The sequence below is a fragment of the Bicyclus anynana genome, chromosome 20 (genome assembly GCF_947172395.1).
Source record: "Bicyclus anynana chromosome 20, ilBicAnyn1.1, whole genome shotgun sequence".
Taxonomy (NCBI): domain Eukaryota; kingdom Metazoa; phylum Arthropoda; class Insecta; order Lepidoptera; family Nymphalidae; genus Bicyclus; species Bicyclus anynana.
The window spans coordinates 10240846-10265246 of NC_069102.1; the positions used below are offsets into that span (position 1 = coordinate 10240846).

The 24401-nt window shown below is 36.9% G+C and overlaps 2 protein-coding genes across 3 annotated transcripts in view; one reads left to right on the forward strand and one right to left on the reverse strand.

The window, feature by feature from the left end:
* Positions 1–918: 918 nt before the first annotated feature.
* Positions 919–3425, forward strand: LOC112057999 (dynein light chain Tctex-type 5-A). The gene is made up of 2 exons (XM_024098640.2): positions 919–1450; positions 3156–3425. Exons 1-2 carry the CDS (start codon positions 1227–1229, stop codon positions 3319–3321), a joined length of 390 nt encoding a protein of 129 aa, XP_023954408.2. The 5' UTR covers positions 919–1226; the 3' UTR covers positions 3322–3425.
* Positions 3426–3870: 445 nt separating this feature from the next.
* The window catches only part of LOC112058000 (synaptic vesicle membrane protein VAT-1 homolog-like), a 59471-nt gene continuing 38940 nt past the window's right edge, over positions 3871–24401 (reverse strand). The window contains exons 4-9 of one of the 2 annotated variants that reach the window (XM_024098643.2): positions 19263–19414; positions 13015–13118; positions 11353–11408; positions 9917–10111; positions 8379–8586; positions 3871–6136 (exon numbers count right to left, since the gene is read on the reverse strand). In XM_024098643.2, coding sequence (XP_023954411.1) covers positions 6099–6136; positions 8379–8586; positions 9917–10111; positions 11353–11408; positions 13015–13118; positions 19263–19414 — 753 coding nt within the window. In that variant the 3' untranslated portion in view covers positions 3871–6098. Of the gene's footprint in view, positions 6137–8348; positions 8587–9916; positions 10112–11352; positions 11409–13014; positions 13119–19262; positions 19415–24401 lie in introns of both variants that reach the window. The other variant, XM_024098642.2, reaches the window with a different exon arrangement.

The following is a 24401-nucleotide window of genomic DNA, read 5'->3' on the forward strand; positions in this document are numbered from 1 at the left end:
TTACCTATCTAGATTTTTGGAGTTTACACCTTATGAATCGATTTTTCATTAAAAGCCCCCGGTATGAAAAAAAACAATGGGCAGTAAAATTCTATGAACGAATGACAGCGTTATGATTTTGTGCGCACCTTTCACCGTGCGCACTAGCGCGCTCGCACGCATGTGGCGCACGCCGCGGCCTGCTGCTCCTCGGTCGCGCTTACCTTTCACTTAAGGCGTAAGTATGAGTCGTACAAAGTGTATGCTGCGGGGCAACAAACACCTATTTAGTCAGTCGATCTGAAAGAGTATACTCCATTCGTGCGTCGGGGCTGACACACATTTTTTTTTTATATAAAGCTATACCAAAACACCTATAGTAGGCCTAACATGCGACCAAAAGAGACCACTTAAAGAGAACTAGACAAAGGTCAACCAATAGCAGTGCAGCTGGAAATAACGTTATCTCTTTAGTAGCGTTGCGTTGGGACGAAAGGGATGGGGTTGGGACTACTCCGCCGCTATTTATCGACATGGCTGTTCGCGTGCTAGATATACTGGAATAAATGAAATCCATAATTATTGAGGATACTACAAGCATTTTTAGCCGTCTGTGTTTTTTATGCTATTGGAGAAATTACTCCTTTTTTTCGCAACATGGCGCATATGTATATTTTTACTAGACAGGCTATACAAGTACGGAGTTCCTTGAGGAAGTTCCTAATAAGTGTACCTGGACCACTACTACACCGTGTATATTATTATTTCTGAAGCATTTTCGAAGGACGTGGTTGCCGATGAAATTACACGCACATGAAAATCTACAGTGTTGATCCTCATATGCCTGTGGCTTTATGTGTTCAACACCCAGGCCACAATCACATACTTCGTTCGTTATCAACCCATATTCGGCTTACTGCTGAGCTCGAGACTCCTCTCAGAATGTGAGTGGTTAGGCCTTAGTCCATACGACGCTGACCCAATGCTGATTGGCAAACAAAATTCTCTGGTATGCAGGTTTCCTTACGATGTTTTCCTTTACCGTTTGAGAAGCACATACTTAGGTAACAATTAACTTTTGGTGCAAACAAAAAAAATATAGTTATAGCAAAATTATATGCCCAAGTAAGGTACCCATAGTTACCTTACAGACTTTCAACTTGATAGAAAAGTTACAAAGATAATGTCTTTAATACGGTTGCCATAATAAAAGTTCAACAACGCAAAAATATTGATTAAACAACAATATGTCTGAAAACAAACAGATTTCGAAACAGGTGCGAACATACCAGCCCACGTATCAGTTGGAGTCAAGAAAACGCTTCAATATAGAAGACGTTGAGAAAACTCTGCAAAACATCGTTAACTCCGAGTTAGAAGAGGTGGAATACAGCGATAAGACTGCTGCAGATTTGTGCATCAGTTTGACAGAAAATATAAGGACAGCCATAAAAGAAGAAAATTATGACAGGTAAATAATATAATCCGCCCAATCTGCATAGACAGTGGCAGTCGAGAAGCTAACAATGTTTTTCATTCTAGGGCATACGTTCGTTTTCCGTATTCGATTTCCAAATCCGTTTTCAGTCTTCGGAAAACAAAGAAATCCACAATTTTGTATCTTATGGCGTCCGCCTCAGTCCAACATGGTGCATATTTATAGTTTTTCTAGACAGGCTGTACAAAATTACAAATACTGAGTTTCTTGAGGAAGTTCCTAATGGGTTTACCAAGGCCACTACTTACTACGCCATGTATATTATTATTTCTGTAGCATTTTCGAAGGACGTGATTGCCGATGATATTATAAGCACTTGAAAATCAACAGTGTAGATTTTCATCAATATAAAATACATTAAATGACCCACATGTACGTTTTTTTCCGAACGGAACAAATTCCGTGTGTTCGTATGCGAGCTCTTGCCATAATATACTCGTACATTCCGAATGAAAAAATACGTAAAGTCTGCGGTAGTCTCACGGAATTCCAAATCGAAATAATGCATTAGGAAAAGGTATACGGAAAACTAGTAATTTCGCCGGCCTAAATGACAACTAGCTCTCGTGTCAGTTCTAGAAACAGGCTGGCCGGTTTATACCTTGTTTTTGATTTGATGTCAATTCAAACTTCAATAAATTTACAGTAAAATGTTCAAAATTTTCTACTTATCTTGTACAAAATCAGTTTGAAATTATGTACATAGTATTGCCAATAATTGCTGGCATGTCTTTAATATCCTGTGTGTACTGCTGTTGCTTCAGAAGGGCTTGCTGATGGAGACGACTTTGTCAGCACCACAAACTGCCATGAACTGTACACTCAGTTTTTGTTTTGTAAGGATTTTTTGTGGCTGATAATTTATAGATGGAATATCGGTAGTGGTAGTTACAGTGTAGTTTCTGACCTACTAATTAATGGTTGCTTAGAAATGCTCAACTCAAAACTACTAAATTGTATAAGCTATTACATATGTTTTCTTTTTTATTGGTTTGCTTTTAAATTAGGATTATACATAGTCTATTTCAATTTTTCATACACCAAATTATTATGGTAGAAAGTATCAGGGTCTTATTATATTTAAGTAATCTTTGTAAGCCTGCTTTCTGATGAATAAATAAATTATTATTATTACATAACCTGTACTAGTAAAAGGTCTTAAAATGTTTTAAAGGCCTCCTCCCTCTTTATAGTGTAGTAGTGAAGATATGGAGCTTTGGCCCACCACACAATACGTAAGAGTTTAAATTGAACAAGAAGTCTTGGAATTATTGTGAAAAGAAATCGATAGGAATTTAGTTTTATATTTATTTCATGCTATTTCTCTTTTTGCTTGCGGTGTAGGTTTAAGTGTGAAGAAATAAAAAATATAAATTACAAGAATACAACACTAGCAGTCGTCCGTGACTTCGTCCGCCCTTAGACGTCCTTAATCCGGCCCTGTCGTAACATCCGTTCATAACGGATGTCTACTAACTATCAAGTTCGTCGATGACACTCCCATGATATGCGGGCGATGGGGGGAAAGACTGCGCTCGTGTGAAATCTTGCGTGCGGGGAAGTGAGGTGCATCAGTCATTTGTTTGTCATTCATCGCTACACGACCCCCGGCCCGCGCGGACCATCGGTAGTGTTACGAACGAAGTTGCCAAGCTATAGTAGGTTTGTCTACTTCCAGGTATAGAATAATTGTAGCCGTGAGCATCGGCCAGAGGCGGCAGCAGAGCGTCCACGTGTTCCACTCCTTCCTGTGGGACCACGAGCGAGACGGATATGCTTCCTACAATTTTGAGAATTGCCACATATTTGCCAATGTCGTTGTGTATGGAATCTACTTTGATTAAACTGTTTGTTACCCACATTTAAATTTAATATGCATTTTTATTTACTGTTGACGTAGCGTCATTCATTTATACGTTCATTCGTTCTTCCGGTAAATCGGATTTTATAGTTAATACTCATCTTAATAATTATTTTTTATATGTTCAAAGCACTGCATTACCCTACATCCATGTAGGGACTGAAAAAAAAACTTTGAAAATTGTCACATTTTTGCCAATGTCGTTGTGTATGGAATCTACTATGATTTAACTGTTTTATACCCACAATTTCGTTTAAACCATTGGATATTTTAACTAATGACGTAGTGTCATTCATCAATCCGTTCATTCGTTCTTCCGGTAAATTGGTAATTATATTACTAATCGTTTCTTAGTGTCGCCGAATACGGGAGCCACGCTACAACTACAAAAGAACCGTTTTTTAGCGTTTTGCGTGTGGTGACCAACGGCATCACTGGCCGTAAGCGGCGAGATGTAAATCTTGAGTGTGGGGACGTTTAGGTACTTAGCCACTAAGCTTGGTGGATGTAGGGAGTGAAATAAAAGACATAATTTAAGCATTTTTACAGATCATACATATTTATTTATCCATTTCATAGTATAGATATCACACTGGCCCGCCCTTACAAAAATAAATGTGTAATACATTAACGACCCAGTCGGTCGCGTAGCTGGCGCGACGGCGCAGGCTCCACCGCTGCCGTATGGCTCATCCCGACAATAAATATTGGCATCAAATTCGATACTATAACCTACAACAATTTGGACACAATCGCAAACGGCGCAGTCGCCCCAGCTCACGCACATCGTCACTATTGGATTTCATCAGTTAACCTTATAGAAGAAAAATTCAGATAAATCTTAACCATTATACAGGTCGATATACACAAGATTTTTTAATTAATAATACAATACGTTAACATTAAGAAATTCGCACATATTTGACACATAAAGCGACAAAGATTACTGGTAAGAAGACTAAGTAGCTTTAAGATATTGGTCCGAGACACTGAAGCAGATGTATCCGCGTACAATACGAAACTAGCACCAAGCCACGTACGACAAGCGATGCGGAGCGGCGCGGTGTCGCCCCGCGAACATCGAATATATAAAAGCTATATAATTTCAATCTGGGTCGGATGCAGTCTGGTCTCTCGGTGCTTACGAGCTCACAACCAACGGCAAACGGTGTCAAATGCTTTCGCTCTGGACTAAATACTTTCAGTGATACGAAGATAACACTAAAACATGCGCTCACGCAAATTATGCTCGTGCGAAAAATGTTTCAAAAGGGGTAAAACTTTATAAAAATTCTACGTGTGTCGGTCAACTTTTGAAGTCGAACATAGGTTGCGTCAACGCCTGGCAGGGTCGTCATTGAGCAGTCGGTATATGTAGGACTGGGAACTATAGTAAGTATAGCCTCATTTTATTCCGGGTTCGCCGGACTACCTCAGCCTTTCAGATATAAATTTTACATGCGTTTGATATGTTATACAGATAAAAAGTATATTAGTACTGGGTACATACATCTATAACCATACTGTACATTATATGGCGGTTAACATTACTTACAACCTTACGAAAACCAGGAATAGGTACTTTCAGTATATGCTAGGTATACAAAAGAAATGGAGTGAATACTTTTATCAAAACGTTATCTCTAATATACATTGTGTGTAAGTGTTTTATGTTTAGATATGTGATATTTGTGTAAAGATACATAAAAAGCTTTATACTTTATAAGAGATCTCTTTTCGACATCATCGTCTATAAAAATATAACTTACATAGTAGATGTCGTTAATTACGTTATGTTTCATAGTAGTTTTTGACAGCCACAAAATATATATTGCAATTCATGAACTCGTTGTTTGAAATATCGACTAATCGAGCTCGCCGGACTACAGTTTTAGAACCTATTGAAGAACCAATACAGCTATAAATCATTATTTGATAATTTCTACTTCTTATCCAGGAAATAATTTACAAAACTCCTGAGTATAAAAATATTATCATAAAACCCTCAATCGTATTAAAAAAAATAATGTCATGGCAGCGTAAAAATACCGCAAAAAATCTAGCATACCTAATACAAAATATCACACATAAGGTTTCATTATCATTCGTTTGTATTTCCGAGATGCGAGTGAGTTGGTGAGTGAATGAATGGGCCCGCGGCTCGGGGGCGGGGCTGGGTCTCCAGGGCCAAATTTTTAAACATTTACTAATAAAATATTAAAGCTTAACATACATAAAGATTAAGCATCTCTGCACCTTAGATATACAATAGCCATAATAACTGCAGACTAAAATATCTCATTCTAAAAATAAAGTCTTAAACATTAAACTATAAAGACTCGAAAGTTCACGAACGAACATAGGCCAGATTAAAAAAAAAATTAAATAAAATGTAGGTAATATTATAATTATTAAAATTCATTGCATTTTTTGTAGAATGTCGTCTTGTAAAAATTAATATAAAAATAAAAATGTGATGATAAACGTAAAACTAAAACTTAATCAAGAAAGGAGGTACGAGAATGTCCGAACCGATTGTTAAATTATTTAATAACATTATAGAGGGTGTTCGGGATCGGACAGTGCCGTACTCAGACTTATATTTTAATATTTTTTTTTATTTATTTAAACATAAACACGAGGCAACACAGTGATACGCCGGTGTAAGCACAAGGCGGCCGTCAAAACGAGCAGCTTCAACTCTAAAATAATAAATCAGTTGGCGGTGGTTTGTCTGGTCCTGTCCTCTGGCGAGAAAATTCAGCTAGATTCCTTTTCCTTCTCCTTTTCTTTCGACTCTGAAATGTGTTATCCTTATAATTAATATTGGATTAAATAAAATAAAGTTCGATTCACGAAAGAAGTCCCGCATCCAAATAGTTTTCTTCTGTCATTGACAGGTGTCACATAAGACGCAATAAAGTAAGCTCGTTATGAACGGTCTCTTCGGGTCACCAATGTGAATAGAGATACATAACGATGTTAACGATAACGATGTTAATCGAGACCGTTATCGATAAAAGACTAACTGCTCTCGTGGTGTCACAAAAATATTATAAAAACATTGAGAACGATTACCTAATGTCAAATGCGGAAGTACCTACTTCATTGAAAACACTCATGAGGGAAATAGGGTTCAAGTATAAGGAAAATTTTAAGGACGTTTTAATGGAAAGAACAGATATTGTTTGCGCCAGACTAAACTTTTCTAAAATCTAAAAAGAAACATAAAACCTGGTCATATAGTTTAATAACAAATCTTTGCTAACTTGATAAAGTTTATGAACAAAATACGATTATCGATACATCTTACGTTTCTTATCGATACATTTCTTTTATTGCCACGCCTTTTACGGCTCGTTAAAGCAAGTCCAATATTTTTACTCTAAGGGAAAATGACTTATAAGTCGAGACCGTTCATAACGAGCTTACCATAGTATAGATAGATCAGGAACACTAGTATATTAGTTGAGATAGTGATGTCTGGTTAGGTTTCGAAACAATCTGCAACATCATCAAGATCATTTCCTTCAGCAAGACTTCTATCGTGAATTATAAACTTTTATACTATATTTTTTTTTTCAGTTCTAAAATTAGATCAATAATGTCTATTTTGCGTTCCAAAAAGGCAAGGCATATCATATAATATTATAAATCGTTTCGATAAACTTATTTTATTGAAACTTATGCTAAAATTGCTTTTATTATGCAAAAATATATAATATAGCTAGCGACGAATATCAGTAATAAAGCATTTAATTGTACAAATTATCGAAATGTATAATTTTAAAGTAGGTATATAAATTGCTTATTTCTTGTACAAATTCGCCATCTTATGACCAAGCCGACTAAACGTACATTTAAATTTAGAAACAGCCTTTAGACATTCTCTTAATATACCTATTTGACTTTACGGATATAGGTTCTATGCTCTTTGAGCTTACACCTTGTTCCTACAGCGATTCAAACTTTATTCAATTGCTTTCGCTTTAAAAATAAAGGCGCAATACAACTATATGACTTATCACAAAGTCACATTAACTGAAATATGATAAATCTTGTGAATTCCGTCAAAATCCAGCAGAGATCGTATACCAAACTCATTTTGAATTGTAATATAATTAGTTACTCAACCATTTACTCTTTCAATAGTTGAAACTATGGTCATTAAAGCTTTTTTGAAAGTTGCTAATTAATTCTAAGAAGGCACCTGTGTCTTGCTACCCACACAATCCAGAATGGAATTCCTCTGACGTGCTAAAATATGTTTCTATATAATAATTTAAAGTAAGCAGTAATTAAGCGCTGCACTGATCAAACAAGCGAACTGAATAAGCGAGTCTAAAGGCTGCCATATCAAGTGAGGCCGGGGTTTCCTTGCAGCCAACCATGTGCGTTTAACCTGTGCGTAGAAAACAGCCAAAAATAAAAGTCCTTCTGAATTTTTGGCAACTTAACATGTAGCATGCAAATTTATTTTTGGAATGAATAAAAATATGAAGAAAGGCAATCATAATAGTTGAGATAATTTTTGAAAATTCAGTATGGCTTGGTATATGTATGTGGTTTTAGTTATTTACGAGTAAATTTGCATGATCGATAGAGCTTGACTTAGTCATAAAGCCATTATATCAAACATAGAACTAAAAGCTTAGAGCAAGCGAACCAAATAAAAACAAAGGAAATAAAACAAAAATGTTGTATTATTAAAAATGGGTTAAAAAAATTAGATCTGTTTCGTATTTGATTAATAAATACGAATATATAACTAGACAAATGTGTATGTAAAGCAAAAATATAAGATCGTTGATTATAAAGATTTGTAAAGTTTAATATATTGTAAAAAGAGTGTTCTCTAGAGGGACTATCAACCTTGGTAAAGTGATATTATGCTAAGTTGCCAAAGCCTAATAGAGGACTAATAAATTACTATTACTTTGAACTATATCATATATTATTATTATGTGAAGCGTCTACGCTACGCATGCCTGGTCACAGATGGGGACTGACCTTCGTCGCTACCGTTAGTGACCTCCTCACCATTCTTGTCCCCATTCTCCATCTTCTTCTCTTCGTCTTTCGTCTCTTTATCTTTCTTCTCTTCGGAGCTCTCTTTGGCCGGCTTCTTCTCTTTTCCGGCTTTACCCTTGGCGGGTGTTGCGGGCTTCGGCTTGGGCTCCAGAGACGGGTCTAGCACGAGCTTGCCAATGTTTTTGCGATCGTGCATTTTCTGCATTGCCTCGCCGACCTGTTGGTAAATATTTATACATTAATAAAACTAATGTTCTTACGAAAATGTTTTTTAAGCTTAAATTACGGATAATAATGTCTAAACCAGGCTACTTAAAAGTGGTTGAGTTAGGTATTTCTAGAAATGTTTAGTCTAGGTTGGACGTCAGCGGTGTTCATTTCTTGTTCCTCCTGTCCCTCTATGTGGTATCCCTAAGTCATATCAGATTAGAACAGCCGTTTAAATAGTTGACCCTTCTGACTTAAACTTGATAAAAATAAAAACTATTTACTAAACGATGAAAATAAAAATATATGAAGGATAGTGGTGTAACACTACCAACTCCGAACGCAGACTGCTATGATAAAGAAGGAAATAGCATTGGCATTTTAAGGAATTTTAAGGTGATTTTCTGCTAGTTTTCTGAGTAACTGCCAGCGCTGAGTTCGACTCAACGATGGGGTGGACCTTGCCGTTTGTATCAACAAAAGTATAAACAAAAGTTTGTACAAACAAAAACTTTCGATATGTTTCGTTGGGGATATTATACGTACATCTTCCAGCAACCTAGTCACAGGTGAAATCTACGATGTGGTTGACGTTCACCTCGCCGGCGCCGTTGTGCAGCCAATATCGGTAAGACCTCCATCACAATCACCAATAAACGCATCAATTCAACATGAATTTATCGGAGATTGGGGTAGACATTATACCACACATTTTCCATCGCCCAGATGGACCTCACCATCAACTTGATTTAAGGTCTCACGGCGAAGATCAATTTTACATATGTAGGCTTGGTTTGACGTGTACAAAGGTAAGTTTTGCTAATGAGATTATACGTACATCTTCCAGCGCCCAGGTGGAGTCAACAATGGGCTTGACCTTGCCGTTACATCTAGCGCACATCTAAGTGTACGTACTTAGATGTGATGTGTTCTATAAAGGATGTGTTTCAAGGTGTTTTAGGGAGGAGATTATACGTAAATCTTCCAGCGCCCAGGTGGAGGCAACAATGGGCTTGACCTTGCCGTTGCATCACAGCGAATATCTAAGTACGTACGTCTAGAAAAGATATGTTTCAAGGTGTTTTGGGGGAGGAGATTATACGTACAACTTTCAACGCCCAAGTGGAGTCAACAATGGGCTTGACCTTGCCGTTGCATCTCAGCGCATATCTGAGTATGTACGTCTTGAAAAGATGTGTTTTAGGGAGGAGATTATATCTTCCAGCGCCGAGGTCCCTGATAAGTCAACAACAAAATTGATTTTGCCGTTACACCAGCGAATATCAAGGTACGTTTACAATATATATGTGTTTAAAGTTAATTAGAGAGATTATACATACATCTTCCAGCGCCCAGGTGGAGTCAACAATGGGCTTGACCTTGCCATCGCGCCACAAAGCGAACACGCGCTCGACGGCGCGGCGCACGGTGTCAGCGCGGCCATGTTGGAACAGCAGGTGCCGTAGGTTCAAGCCGGCCAGGCTCTTGTTCTCGTCGAACAGCTTGATGGGTGACACCTTGTCCACTTGCCACCACTGTAAGCAACACCACGTCATTTAAGATTCCCGGCAAGGAGTTGCCGTGATTCTGAGGTCCCATTTCCCTTCCTAAATCCGCGCGTTAAATCTAGTAGTACCTAAGTTTTTTATTTGAACACAACTCTAACGTTGTTTGCGTCGATTTAATAAAAATAAAAACTGTAGGTAAATAAAACGGCTTGCTAATAATTTTGTTCGAACTGAATTGCGCCATATTGTGTCGTAGCGAGAGTTGCTATTTATTTTAATGACGTTGCAGAGTGAATCTTCTGTACTTGTACATATGTTTTCTGTGCTACCGTAAAATTAAAAATCCGTTTGATGCGATGCGTCCGATGCGGATCAGTGGACGTACCATAATGTAACGTAATGGCTAACGTAATTATAACTGAGGATCGTGACCACCTTGACGAGTCATCTTTTGGTATATAATGCTTCTCAATCGAGTAAGGTCGCTGGCCATTTGGACGGTGCGGGCTCCTGTTTCCTTAAGAAGATCCGGCGATCGGCTTGAAGATCTACCTCGTGGAGGTTTGACTTCCACATATCCCAGCACAACATTTTTTTCCAAGTTGTATTGTAAAATATATTGAAGACCATATAATCATCATATCAGCCGATGGACGTCCACTGCAGGACATAGGCCTTTTGTATGGACTTCCAAACATCACAATACTGAGCCGCCTGCATCGACTCGCTTGATGTCGTCAGTCCACCTGGTCGACCAACACTGCGCTTTCTAATGCGGAGTCGCCATTCCAGCACTTTGGGACCCCAACGTCCATCGGCTCTTCGAACTATGTGCCCCGCCCATTGCCACTTCAGCTACGCAACTCGTTGAGCTATGTCGGTGACTTTGGTTCTTCTGCGGATCTCCTCATTTCTGATTCAATCACGCAGAGATACTCCTAACATAGCTCGTTCCATCGCCCGCGGTGTGACTCTGAGCCTACTAATGAAGCCTTATTTAGCGACCAAGTACCTCTACCTTGCTAACATAGACTTTTGAAGTTTTAAAGACGTTTTGAAGCCCGGTCTCCTGTGGTACTCTTATTTAATACTATTTTACAGCCAGGAGAAGATCTGGATCGACTGGTTGATTTGTTTTAAAACTTTATTATACAAATAATCAAAGAACATAACTTAATGCGTACTACCATCATTTCTAACATCGTATTCTATAGTCGTAGATCATTCTAGTCATCCATCAGATAATTAAAACACAATAATATACTCACAGCACGCGCCGCGCTGAAGAAGCTCTTGGTCTCGCCGGTCACGATGTTAGATGATCCTGCGATACACCATTGTTTACACTTTAGTGCGTTCAACTCATACATTTCATACGCTTAGGCATTCATTCTAAGTTACATGGGATCTTAAAGACTAAGAATACTCTATGAGTTAAACGTACTAAAGAATTAAAGGGAATAAGAGAAATGAACAAACAAAAAAATAAACAAACCGGACTAGGTACTACCTACAGGTTTATTTTGATAGGTTAGCAGTTATTTGGGATCTCTGGAATTATGAAGCCTATCACAACCTTTACAAGTATAACTGCAAGATAGTTAAAATATCTTTTGCCTCAGCGAAGTACCGGTGGTGTTTGGATGGGCAATACGTTTGCAATTAGTTTTTTACTGTATTTGCCTTATGTCCTAGAAGGATAAATGAACTCCTGCAATATATCTTATTATATATATAGGTATTCAAGGATCCGCGGCAGCGCCACAAATCTGACCCTTTAAATCCCTGTAGCTTCGAAAGTAATGATCGCAGATAACCTGTTACTTTTACAAGATTGCTTTTAGGTCCTATTAGCATACTCCTAATTTATATACAATTTAACAACTGTCATCATCCCTATTATAGTTTCATAATTATTATATTTTGTCTAAATTAAAAAAAATAACATGTTTAGTTTTTGATCAAAATTTTTTTTATATCAAGACGATTTTTCAAGATACAAGTCTTAGCTAAGAGATTGCTCAAACAAATACGATCGCATCTAAAAAGTATTGCCTATTTTACGACAGGAATCAGAGTCGAAACAGAAAGCCAACACCGATGCATCGGGCGAACATGATTTTTTTATTTCAGCCGCTTTTACGACGGAATAAATTTAAATAGCTATCGCTTTTGTTACAAGATATCGGCTTAATGTTGGATGCTGACCCAAATCGATGTTCTCTGAATGGCGATCAATACCCAAACCCCTTTTAGTAGAGTAGGGGAACAAACAGGCCCACAGTCGTAAAATTTGATAATTTTTTACTACTACTTTAAAGATTAAATGAATTTTGACAGCCGGCTATAAAAACGGAAGTCTCTAGAAAAACTTAGACTGTTCGGTGTGTGCATTATATATTTACGTAACTATTTTGGTGTTACAAATAGGTTACTGATTTATTTACTGACTTTGTAAATTATTGGGATTTAATGATTTATTTTCACACATTCTGTTATAGAACAGATAACATATAAGGGTATAATCGAATCATCCTGAAGTATTTAATCGAATCTAATACAAAAGAATCAATAAAGTAGACCAATTTCACAATTAGGAATATATGTAAGTAGGTAGTTTTCTGCAAGCTTTAGCTTTAGAGTTTTTTTAGCAAATTAATTAAATTATAAGATTAGTATTGTTATAAAGGCGGCCTAAAGGAGCGGCATAGTCCAAAATGGACTCAGCTCCTTAAAATAAAGATAAAAAAATGTTCTATGATTTTATGATTAAAACAACATGAAAAAGTTTTAATTGAAGAGAAAGAACCTGCTTTGTTTTATCGAGAAACATAACAAACGAATTGAATCGAGAACTTTTTCCTTCTTTAAATTGAGTTTATCAATGTAGCAGAGATTGTTATTTTACACATAAACAAAGCAAGACTCACCATAGAGGATGTACCGTCCCATAGGTTTGAGGAGAGAGTAACCACGGTTGCATTCTTCGCCGCACAGACAATCAAGGACGATATCCACGCCATCTGGAGTAACCCTGTAAAATAATGCAACATTTAGATATGCTTAGAAATGCAAATTAATTAAATTATACACAAACAGTTTAACTATTAGCTATTCAATACAGATCCGTTCTAAGAATCCTTGAAACCTTCTGTGAGCTTTTGTTATTTTAATACTTTTTTTCTGGTACCTATACCTACTACAGGCTTACTCGATGTGTAGGTACTGTTTTCCAATTATATTGAAATGAAGGTAGAAAACGCATGTCATTTAACTTATTTATTTATTACTAGCGGACGCCCGCGACTTCGTTCGCGTGAAACTCGATGTAAACTTTCAACTACCTCTACTTTACCCCTACCCTATCCCTACTCTACCCCTACCCTACGTTAAATTTTTTCTGAATTCTTTGCTATAAACCTCAAGGAGCCCGAGACCTTTCCAACGAATGCAAAACCGTGGAAATCGGTTCGTGCGTTCTGGAGTTATAGCGTCAGGAAGGAAAACCCGACTTATTTTTATATAGTAGATTATTTTTTTTTAACTAGGATATCTAATTGTTCTAAGCTTATAATTCGATTTTATTTTCATTCATTCAAGACCAAGTTAATTATAATTATCATTAGGTGTGAAACGACTAGCGATTTATACCCTCATTTTTAATTTGTTTGTTGGTAAACAGTACACGTCGAGTATAACTGTAGCATATTGATTGATATTTTCTGCGTTGATCGTAGATTGATTATGAAATATCTTTTACGACTTAAGTTTTCAAATAATGATCTAGGTTTATTGAATTGTCGCACTAGATCGAATTGCTAGCTCAGTGAATACCGAAACAACATTTAGAAATTTGAATTTCAAACTAAATTTCCATTTATATGAAAGAAATCGATCCCCTGGGTATGACGCGATGGAATTTAAATTGACCAATTGACATTTCAAGGTAGTCAGACCCAGAAACGATCTTAAACAAGGACCGTATCAACTCCCAAGTGGATCATGTAAATATCGAGACATCAATATGTAAGTGGCATCGATATTATTGATAAATATCCGTTTTATATTCAAATACCCGGCGGTATTGTTGTCAAATTGAATGGAATATCGATGTCTGGAGTTCGTAATGGTCTGTTTATATTCCGTTTTCCTGGTATTCACCAGTAAACAGTTTCTGCTTATAAGTTTCTACTAATGTATCCAATATTAAAGCTTTTTAGTAGATTATTACAGCTTATATCTCATTATCCAGAATATTTGTTAGAATATATTGGTTTTTATGTTATGCCTATATTTGCTTTTATCTCCTATGATGCTGACATTGTGCGGAAAATTTTGGGCAAAACTTCACAGATCTAATTACTAAGGAGAACCAATTTACATTACCAATGTAATATTCACTCGGTTAATCACTTCCACTTGGTTGAACACTGTGTATCTATACCTATCGGCCTTTCTGTCCCAATTGGTGATGCTGTGATTTTCAACCGAGAGGCTTTAGGTTCGATTCCGAGCTTAGGAATTTATATTTTCTAAATTGGTCCAGGTTTGGCCTGATGTTAGACGGTACGTCTTTCGGTAGAACTAGTAACTTCGCAACGGCCTAAGCCTAACATCATAATTTCACCAAAAGAAGTCACCAGAGGTATAGGGGTAGAATTAACTCGTACTTCTTCCAGGTAAGCACACTTTTATAGACTATACAGTAGTCAAGGGCTAACTTGTCATGAATAAATAAAAAAGTGCGTGTCATCTACGTCGCGCGAATGGAGTTTACTCTTTTAGATCAACTGTCTAAATAGTTGTATGTTGCCTTGCAGCATACACTTTGGACGTCTCAATAACTACGCCTGAAAAGTGAAAGTGCGCAACCGAGGAGCAGCAGGGCACGCCCGCACGCATGTGCACGCTGTTGGCGGCAGCGCACGGTGAAAAGTGCGCAGAGTAGCGCACAAAAATCGTAACGCTCTCATTCGTTCATCCAGCCCATATTTTTTCCATAGGGGCTATTATATGAAAAAATGATTCTTAAAGAGTAAACTCCAAAAAATGTACTTGCTTTTTGGGCTAAATATATCTCTTCTCTAAGCATTAACGAATTTCAGTGACCGAGTCCGAGGCCTCACAACACCTACGCCCTACAACCTACAAAATTTATTTTAGTTACACGAACTGCCCAATTTGTTTACGTTAGGGATTGTGTGGATTTGTTTACACCATACAACTAACGGGATGTAAAAATAACTGTCTATTTACAAGAATTAAATGCCTCGTTGCTGTTACGAAGCAGCTGCCCTAAGGAGCAAGTTATGAACGTAACGATTAGCGCACTCGGCACTGTTCCCAACATAAATGGACCTTGACTTTACTACCAGTGTAGTGTCTTCCCAGTTCCCATAAACCACTTGATAGGGCTGTTTAAATACGTTGGGATGTCATCGATCTAAATTCCTGAACGAGTTTAAAGTGTAATTGTTTTGTAATCCTCGTGAAATCGGCAAAATTATTTAACGGGTTTAAAATGTATTGTTACATTATCAATTCACTTTTTATCTTCCTCTGTATGTGGATATTTGAATACTGGACTATTACTGGATCAATTATTTAAACCAAGTTACGTTATTAGCGGTTAAATATACATTTAATCTTCGTATTCCTACGGGAAACTACACTAATGAAACTGCGGGGATTCCGCTAGTCAATTTAAGATTTCCCTTTTTTGGTTTGATGTCTAGAAACTTGGCAGCTAGGAATTATTTATGTATGCAATATTACTTTCTTAGTTAGAATTTTATGGAACAACTTCTTTACTTGTGCTTGTAAATATTATATCTGCCTTTTTTATTATCTGCTTTTTGTTATCTTTTCACATCTTTATTTTTTAAGTAGGTAATCTTGAAAATCAAGCGAGTCGCAGGGATTCGCTGGATGCAGGTGGCTCAGTATCGTGATGTTTGGAAGTCCCTACAAAAGGCCTATGTCCTGCAGTGGACGTCCATCGGCTGATATGATGATGATGATGATGATGAATCTTGAAAATTATTTTGTTACTTTGTTTTTACAGCCCTACAATTTTATCAAGCAGTTACCACGGTTCTTTCTAAATTGGTCTTTTTGAATCAGTCGAGTGCGTGCGATATGGGTGGGACAAAAGTATGTAGGCACTAATAACTAGCAATTAAAGCATGGGATCTGGAACAATTAAGTTTATTAACAGGAGGATTTGTGGAAGCCAACGTTCTTTGGCATTCCACGCTTGAGGGCGTAAAGAATTTCGCAATTTACTGTATCTGGCTGCTCTAATTCATGAAATATGTTACTAGCATATATATCACTGTATACCAGTGAAATAACAATCAGGACGTAAGTCATCAGTTGACTTACATTCAGAATTTGATTGACTATTAATATTTAAATTCTTTAACGACCGCTATGATATAATGTTAATATGGATAATAAGCGGGACCAATGGTTAACGTGCTCTTCGAGGCAAGGTAGTGTAACACTAGCAACTTCTCAGTTCTGGGCTAAGATTATTACCGAAAATTTCTTAATAGAGAGAAAAACGCATGACTCATTCCAAAGACCCAAAGGCTAACCACTGAATCAACAAGTTAATGTTTTCGAGACAGAATCTTTATTTTAATGGAGTAATAAATAAAATACTAGGAGAAGCGCTTTCTGAAAGTTGTAAAATGCTCCAGAAACGGTGATTCAGGTGATTTTCTTCGATAATCTGTTACACAGAACTCAAAGCCATCAGTTGGCGTGGTATCTTAATCGTGGATCTAAAGAGCGAAGAAGCCTGTACCTACGCACGAATGAACAACCATAAAAACGCAACAGACGCAATAAAGATACAAACGATCACTCATTCATGAAACATTTGTGTTCACGCAAACTTTTACGTTCATTACAAATTTTAAGCAACTCAAGAGGGTAATAAAAGAAACATTTTGTACTGGAATGAAAGATTAATAATAAATGAATAACCTAGAACGAGGGTCCATTTAGTCTATCATACTTCACAAAATGAGATGTCTCCAGATATCTTTACACTTTATGAAGATTGTCAGCCCTTGCTTCTAACTTGGGTAAGTCATCATCATCATCATACCAGCCGATGGACGTAGGCATTTCGTAGGGACTTCCAAACATAACGATTCTGAGCCGCCTGCATCCATTGAATCCCTGCGTCTCGCTTGATGTGTTCACCTGGTGGGGGTCGACCAACACTGCGTTTGCTAGTACTGGGTCGCCATTCCAACACCTTGGGACCCCAACGTCCATCTGTTCTATGGACGTTGGGGTCCCAATGGAAATATATGCCCCGCCTATGTGCTTCAGCTTCGCGACTCATTGAGCTATCTCGGTGACTTTGGTTCTAATGCGGATCTCCTCATTTATGATTCGATCACGCAGAGATACTCCGAACATAGCTCGTTCCATCGTCCATAGAAGTATCTGTTGGCTTTTGTGTTTCCTGACACGAATAATTTGAGCATCTTCTAGGCAAGCGTGTAAATGCCATTCTCATTTTTTTTATTTTTCAAGCGTTTGCGATTGTAGTAAGAAAATCGATTCATTCCACATGGGTACAGGCCCTGAAATTATTGCTACGATGAACTCTGTGAAATTTACTAAAACTTCACAGATGTGTAAAGGCAAATAAATTACTCATTTTGAAACAACTAATTTGCTTTGATAACATAAATAAGCAAAGTTAATTTATATTTAGAAGTGATTTCATGTTCGTATCCCTCATATTTGTGCGTATTACGGTTTTCGCAACGCGTTTATATTTGGTGCGTATAATGAGATGCTCTCCAGAAAAAAAGCCAAAAATATGTTGAGTGCGCCGCCGAGTTGTATTTACATTTGAGATGACAAAATATGATTTATTGCAACAGTTTCAAACGAATTTATCATTGTCGTAAGCATTCCGAAGTTTTTGTTTAGGACACTTATTATAATTTGTGTAATTTAAATTGCTTTATGCTTAATTCGACAAATATATATTGTATATTGCTCTCATTCTCATTCTTTTTAATTGAACATTAAGAAATCTTGGTCGCTGACTATGGGCCTTATTAGAAGGCTCAAAGTCACTCAGCGGGCGATGGAGCAAGCTGTGCTTGGGGTTTCTCTGCGTGATCGAATCAGGAATGAGGAGATCCGCAGACGAACCAAAGTCACTGACATAGCTCCAGCCACATAGTTCGAAGAGCCGATGGACGTTGGGGTCCCAAGGTGCTGGAATGGCGACCCCGCACCGGAAAGCGTTGGGCGACCCCCCACTAGGTGGACCGAGGATATCAAGCGGGTTGCAGGGAGCCGCTGGATGCTGGCGGCTCGAGATCGTTGTGCTTGAAGGTCCATGCAAGAGGCCTATGTCCAGCAGTGGACGTCTATCGGCTGATAAGGTAAGAGATCTTAATTCAACGTTTAAAACAATTTTTTAACGACAAGGTGGCCCTGGAATTTGGTGCAATTCATAAGAAACGCGTATTAAAGTTATAGATCTAAGATCATCTAATACAAACCTCGAAAAAAGTCTTCTAAGATCTAGCGCAGGTATCTGGTATCCTATAATGAGTTAGCTGAAGTTCCCTAATGTATTCCTTCTCAATAAAAAAATATGTGTGGCAGTCGGCGACTGCCGCGGTAAAGCATAGCATTATTTTAACAACTTATGCAATTACAATTATTTATTTATGTAATATTTTTTTTTTCTTTACGTTCAGCTGGAATCAAATTCTGGGTTAATAAGTTTTGCCCCTTAGTTTCACACCACTTGTCCAGTTGATTCGATATGATAACATCGAAATGTGTTAACTTGGTGCACGGTTTGGGTGTTAGGTTTATTTTCGTTACGGAATTTCTTGATTCGGTCGCCGCGCTTAAGCCCGCGATAAAAGCTTTGCTTAAAAACCTAAATACTATAGTCGGATGCAATCTTTATGACGTTAGACATAACATCTTGCGTTAAGATATTAGGAATACAAGATTTTAGGTATCACCCGTTACGCAGGGCATCACCCTGCGCGCGAACCCCACCCACCCGAAGTTGCCTCACGCGTCTTGATTTTTGTGTAACCTGTGCGTAGTCCACCACCTTATTTCGAAGACATCATAAAGATTGCACCCGACTGTACTTAGCTAAAATGCAATAACTTACTTCCTAACTTCGCTGGTATAGTCGCTGCCTCTCTCGAGCAAGTGATCGATGTTGTTGTTGTTGGCTTTGAGCGCCTCATGCTTGCTCTTGGAGCACACGCCGAATACCGTCACGTTCTCCACAGTCTTCGACAGCTGGGCCACGGCTTGACCCTGCAGAATAAAAAACATTTAAGAAAAAACGTCTTTATTAAAGAACCCAAGGGGCAACAAACATTGCAAAACTATCATCCATCGTATTTAAGGATGTAGGTAAATAATGTTACCACGAAACGAATCGATGAGATGAATATCTTAGTATCCATGGATTCACCGTGCAGGTGCCGTGTCCATCGCGTGGTAGAGAGAAAAACTCCGAGCAGAGTCCTGGACTTGTGACTACAGGATGTAGGGTTAAGAAATTCCTTGACGATCGTGTTGTTTTCCCTGCCTAGCCAAATTTGGTAAGATCCTATTAGAGCAGCTTTGGATACTCGTTCTAATATAGAACTGACATACCAAAATCTTTACACGAAACAATCCTGTGATAAGCTTAATGGCAATCTAAGTACGTAAATAGCTAATTACAGTTAATTTATCAAATAACTAATAAAAAGAAGTAGATAATTCTCACAAAAATGTATATAATGTACTATAAGTGTAATACTGGAAATAAAAAAAAGCTTTTTTATTTTATTTATCAAATAACAAATTTATCATTCTTTCTTGACCAGTAACTTTTTAAGTTCACGTCTATAAATATAAGTATTTTGTAAGTGATTTTAAAAAATAATTTGATGTTTACTACAATGCACTTTCACACTTACTTTAAAGATACCCTAGTCTTAAAAGTAACACAAGTGAGCTCAAAAGGGTATTCCATACTTGATCTTCAGCAATATTCTTACAAGCCCCTAGGCTTTTCAAGTAATTACACGAAGGTCATTGACCCCGAACACCGAGTTTAATGTGTGGTATGACGTAACAGCGGAAGCGCGAGCATTCCACAGCGCACCAGATATTTCTCACCCAATTCAGTGCAATTAGACAATTCTCATTGTTTGCACTCAGTTACTAATAAAGTAAGCTTATTTACACCAATAAGCGATATTTTAGGGTTGAACGTGTTATTTTTAAACGAAACTCTGTAAAACTTCAGTTTCACCCACGTAGTTCCCTTTCCAGTGAGAATACATATATAATCTATGATATTCATAAACAACGTGGCTTTGGTAAACGAATTTTCAAAATCGATTCAGTAGATCCAGTGATTACCCTCTACAATACCACAAACTTTACCTCATTATCCGCGTGGTTTCCGTTCCCGTTGGAATACGGAGATGAAAATATAGCCTGTTGCACCCGGGGATAGTGTAGCTTCCCATCAGTGAAACAATTTTTTAAATCGGTTCAGTAGTTTCAGAGCCTATTCAGTGCAAATAAACAATCAAATCTTTCCTCTTTTTAATATTAGTAATTAGTATCTCCGAGTTGTATTTATTACTTAGTACCTATTAACGATGGATAAGTCATAAAAGATCAGACGGAAAAGGAAACGGTTTTTTTAAATAGATTCACGGTTAATGTGTGCAACAATAGGTGATTCACAGTTAAATAGTTAAGAAAAAACTGAAGCTAATCTTCGCCAAACAACACTAAGATCGGCTCAATCAAACCATAAGCGTCTGAACTTGTTATTCTTTAGAATAATAAAATAATAAACGAATAATATTAAATCAGGATAAGTTAATCAGGATAAGTTGGAATAAGAAGCTTTTATTCTGGATATTATTTGCATGCGACATTATTACCCTGACGTATTCATACATTTTAACTTAATGAGGATTTTAATCTAACCACTGACAGGCGAGTAGCCTTTTGAAAAACCCCAGCGCCACAAACCACTTTTCCTTTAAATTTATTGGTGTTAATTAAGAGCGATAATTTTCAGTTTTTTTTGAAAATAGACTTCATTTAAAACTTTTTGGTGTTAATTAATTTTAGAGGAACATATATTTTTATTGGACCATCTCGGCTTCACCTGTGTAGTAACTAAAACAATACATAGGCATCACAGAAATTTCTGCTAAATTGTTGTATTTGAGGACAACCTTCTTTTTGGTCATTAAAAATGGCGGACAAAGTCAGTATAAGAGTGCCATCCTCATACATTTGTTGGTTTTAGAAGCGTTGGCGTATAGCATTTGTAGAAAGAGAATCGATAATATGTAACATGGCTAGAGGCCCTGCAGGTACCTAAGTGTACCATTTAAATAATGGGTCACTGCTTTTCATCGTATTTTAGTTTTTATGATCATTTGACATGGTTATTTCGTCGAAATGACGTTGATTACGCCATTTTACTTTAAGTATCAGCATTTTATTGTTTTTACGATCATCTTACATAATTATTTCGACGGAATTACATAGGTAAATAATAGTTTTTCGTTAAAATACTCCTACTACTATAAAACTAATGCCACTTTAGGTAAAATAACGATATTCATTTGGAAAAACAGATAAAGATGATTGCAAAAACGAAAATACGATGAACATCGAAGTAGTGACTCATTATTTGAATGGTACACTGAGACACATAATAACCCTGCTGGTGACAGCCCTACTCACTGTTTATGAACTGATATTACGGATATAAGATATTAAACATTCATCAGGGTCAATGATACGGTGTTATTTTTAGAGAACTTCATTTGTTTGCGCATGTCGGAGATAGCGTAAACTTTGTTTCGCACTTATTTAATGAAGTACATAAATTCATAATTTCACACGAGTACAATGTACAGTGTGTTTATTTATGAGTCTTTTCGCTTTTATATCCTGCGTTAAGAGTGTGCAATATGTAATTTGGTGCTTAAAAATGATTCTGGATCTCAGATTGTGGAAAAGTTAGGAGCCTGATATTTGGGTAAATGATATTTCAAAGTGTTAGCTTCGTTATGACTATTCAAAATACACAATTTGTAAAACTTTTCTCGATAGTTTATTTTTTTCAAAAATACATGTTTTGCTTACATTTTGCTTTCAATCTCAGGAAAAGCAAACTTATTTTCTTAAATTTTTGTTTTGTATAGAAAATTAGGTATATATCTTGAACATGACCATTTTGTTTTTCGTTATGTTGTTTAATTTACTTGCAAATAGGTAAAAATGGTTTTGGCGCTCACGTCATAAAATTTGCGTCGCGCGTCAAACGCTTTTGTTTTTCACTCACGTGAAAGTCATAATTCGGCGTCTCGTTCGCGCTTCGAATTTTATCCATATCGTACCGACGCGCTGCGCGCTCTTATCTTAAGAATGATAATTTAGTTATTTTTAACCGACTTCCAAAAAGGAGGAGGTTCTACGTTCGGCTGTATGTATATTTTTTTTTTTTTTTTTTTTTTTTATGTATGTCCAGCGATAATTCCGTCATTTGTGGACCGATTTTAAAAATTCTTTTTTTGTTTTGAAGGGTTTGATTCCAGGGTGGTCCCATTTTTTTCATGTCAGGATCTGATGATGGCATCCTGGAGAAATCGAGGGAAACTTTCGAAAATTGTAGAGAGGGCTTGTGCGTTTGTTAGTGTTTCCATAAGGTATTTTAAACCACTACAATTTTATGAAGGTCTGGAGGTGATCTGATGATGGAGCCGACACACAGACGATGGAACTCGTCAACGATTTACAGCAGGTACCTTTTGTTTGGGCTTGATTTATTTGTATTGATGAGAACTTTCTACCTAGATGGGTTGTGACTGTATTAAGGGTCTGATGATGAAGACGAAGGACAGTGAAGAGAACTCCTCGACGGTTCACAGTAGTTAACTTGTGTTTGGACTTGATAATTTTGTGTTGATGAGAACTTTCCACCTGGATAGGTTGTGACTGTATTAGAGGTCTGGTGATGAAGATGAAGGAGAGTTAAGGGAACTCTTCGACGGTTCACAGTAGCTACCTTGTGTTTGGACTTGATAAATTTTATATTGATGAGAACTTTCCATCCATATGGATTGTGACTGTATAGGGGATCTGGTGATGAAGATGACGGAGAGTTAAGGGAACTCCTCGACGGTTCACAGTAGCTACCTTGTGTTTGGACTTGATAAATTTTATATTGATGAGAACTTTCCACCCATATGGATTGTGACTGCATAGACGATCTGGTGATGAAGACGGAGGACAGTCACCTTTCACGTTTTTCTGAATATTCATATTACGTGTGGATAAAGGGGGAGTGAAATTTTGTAAATGAGTTAAGATAGTATTTTTAAAATTGGGATTGTAGGACTTAGATACTTATCATAAGAAAATAACGTTTCAACTATTTGCTCATTATGTTTGGTTCACACTCAGTAGGTATGCTAACACTAAAAATTAAAAAATAAAAATTTTAATAAAAAAAATTCAACCGACTTCCAACTCAAAAATTAACCTAAACTAAAAAGCAAAAAATAACACTATGTGCTACCTTCTGATCAGTTTGAAGGCGGTGCCAAGCCAGTGATGTTTTAATTCAAGCCGTTTAAATTACACAATTTCTGTGGTTCTTTCAGAAACGGCTTTAATTAAAACATGACACAGGATTGGCACCGCCTTCAAACTGATCAGAAGGTAGCACATAGTGTTATTTTTTGCTTTTTAGTTTAGGTTAATTTTTGAGTTGGAAGTCGGTTGAATTTTTTTTATTAAAATTTTTATAAATTATTATTTCAAGAAAACTTCGAATCGAATTATTAATTATTTTAACTATATGATTTATAAATTAAACTGCAGCTTATTATCAAAGAAAAAAACATTATCTGTACTAAAATTAAGTACTAAGAAGTAAGTAAGTACCTATTGTATTTTATGTCAGTGTCAGTCAGAAAACTGCTAGTCTTCGCTATCTACTTGTATATTAGCATTAAACTGTTTGTTATTTTCTCATTTGATTTGTTTATTTTTACAATATTGTATTAATCAACAAGCTTAATTAAATAAAATAAGTGAATCACTGAAACTGCGTCGATGTTTTTTTTATGGATCTCCGACCTAGATCTCATTATCATCATAATCAGCGGATGGACGTCCAGTGCTCATCATAAACCTCGAACTTCCAAACACTATGTCTCTTGAATCGGTCTTGAGCCGTTTGCATTCAGTAACTCCGTGTCATCATCAT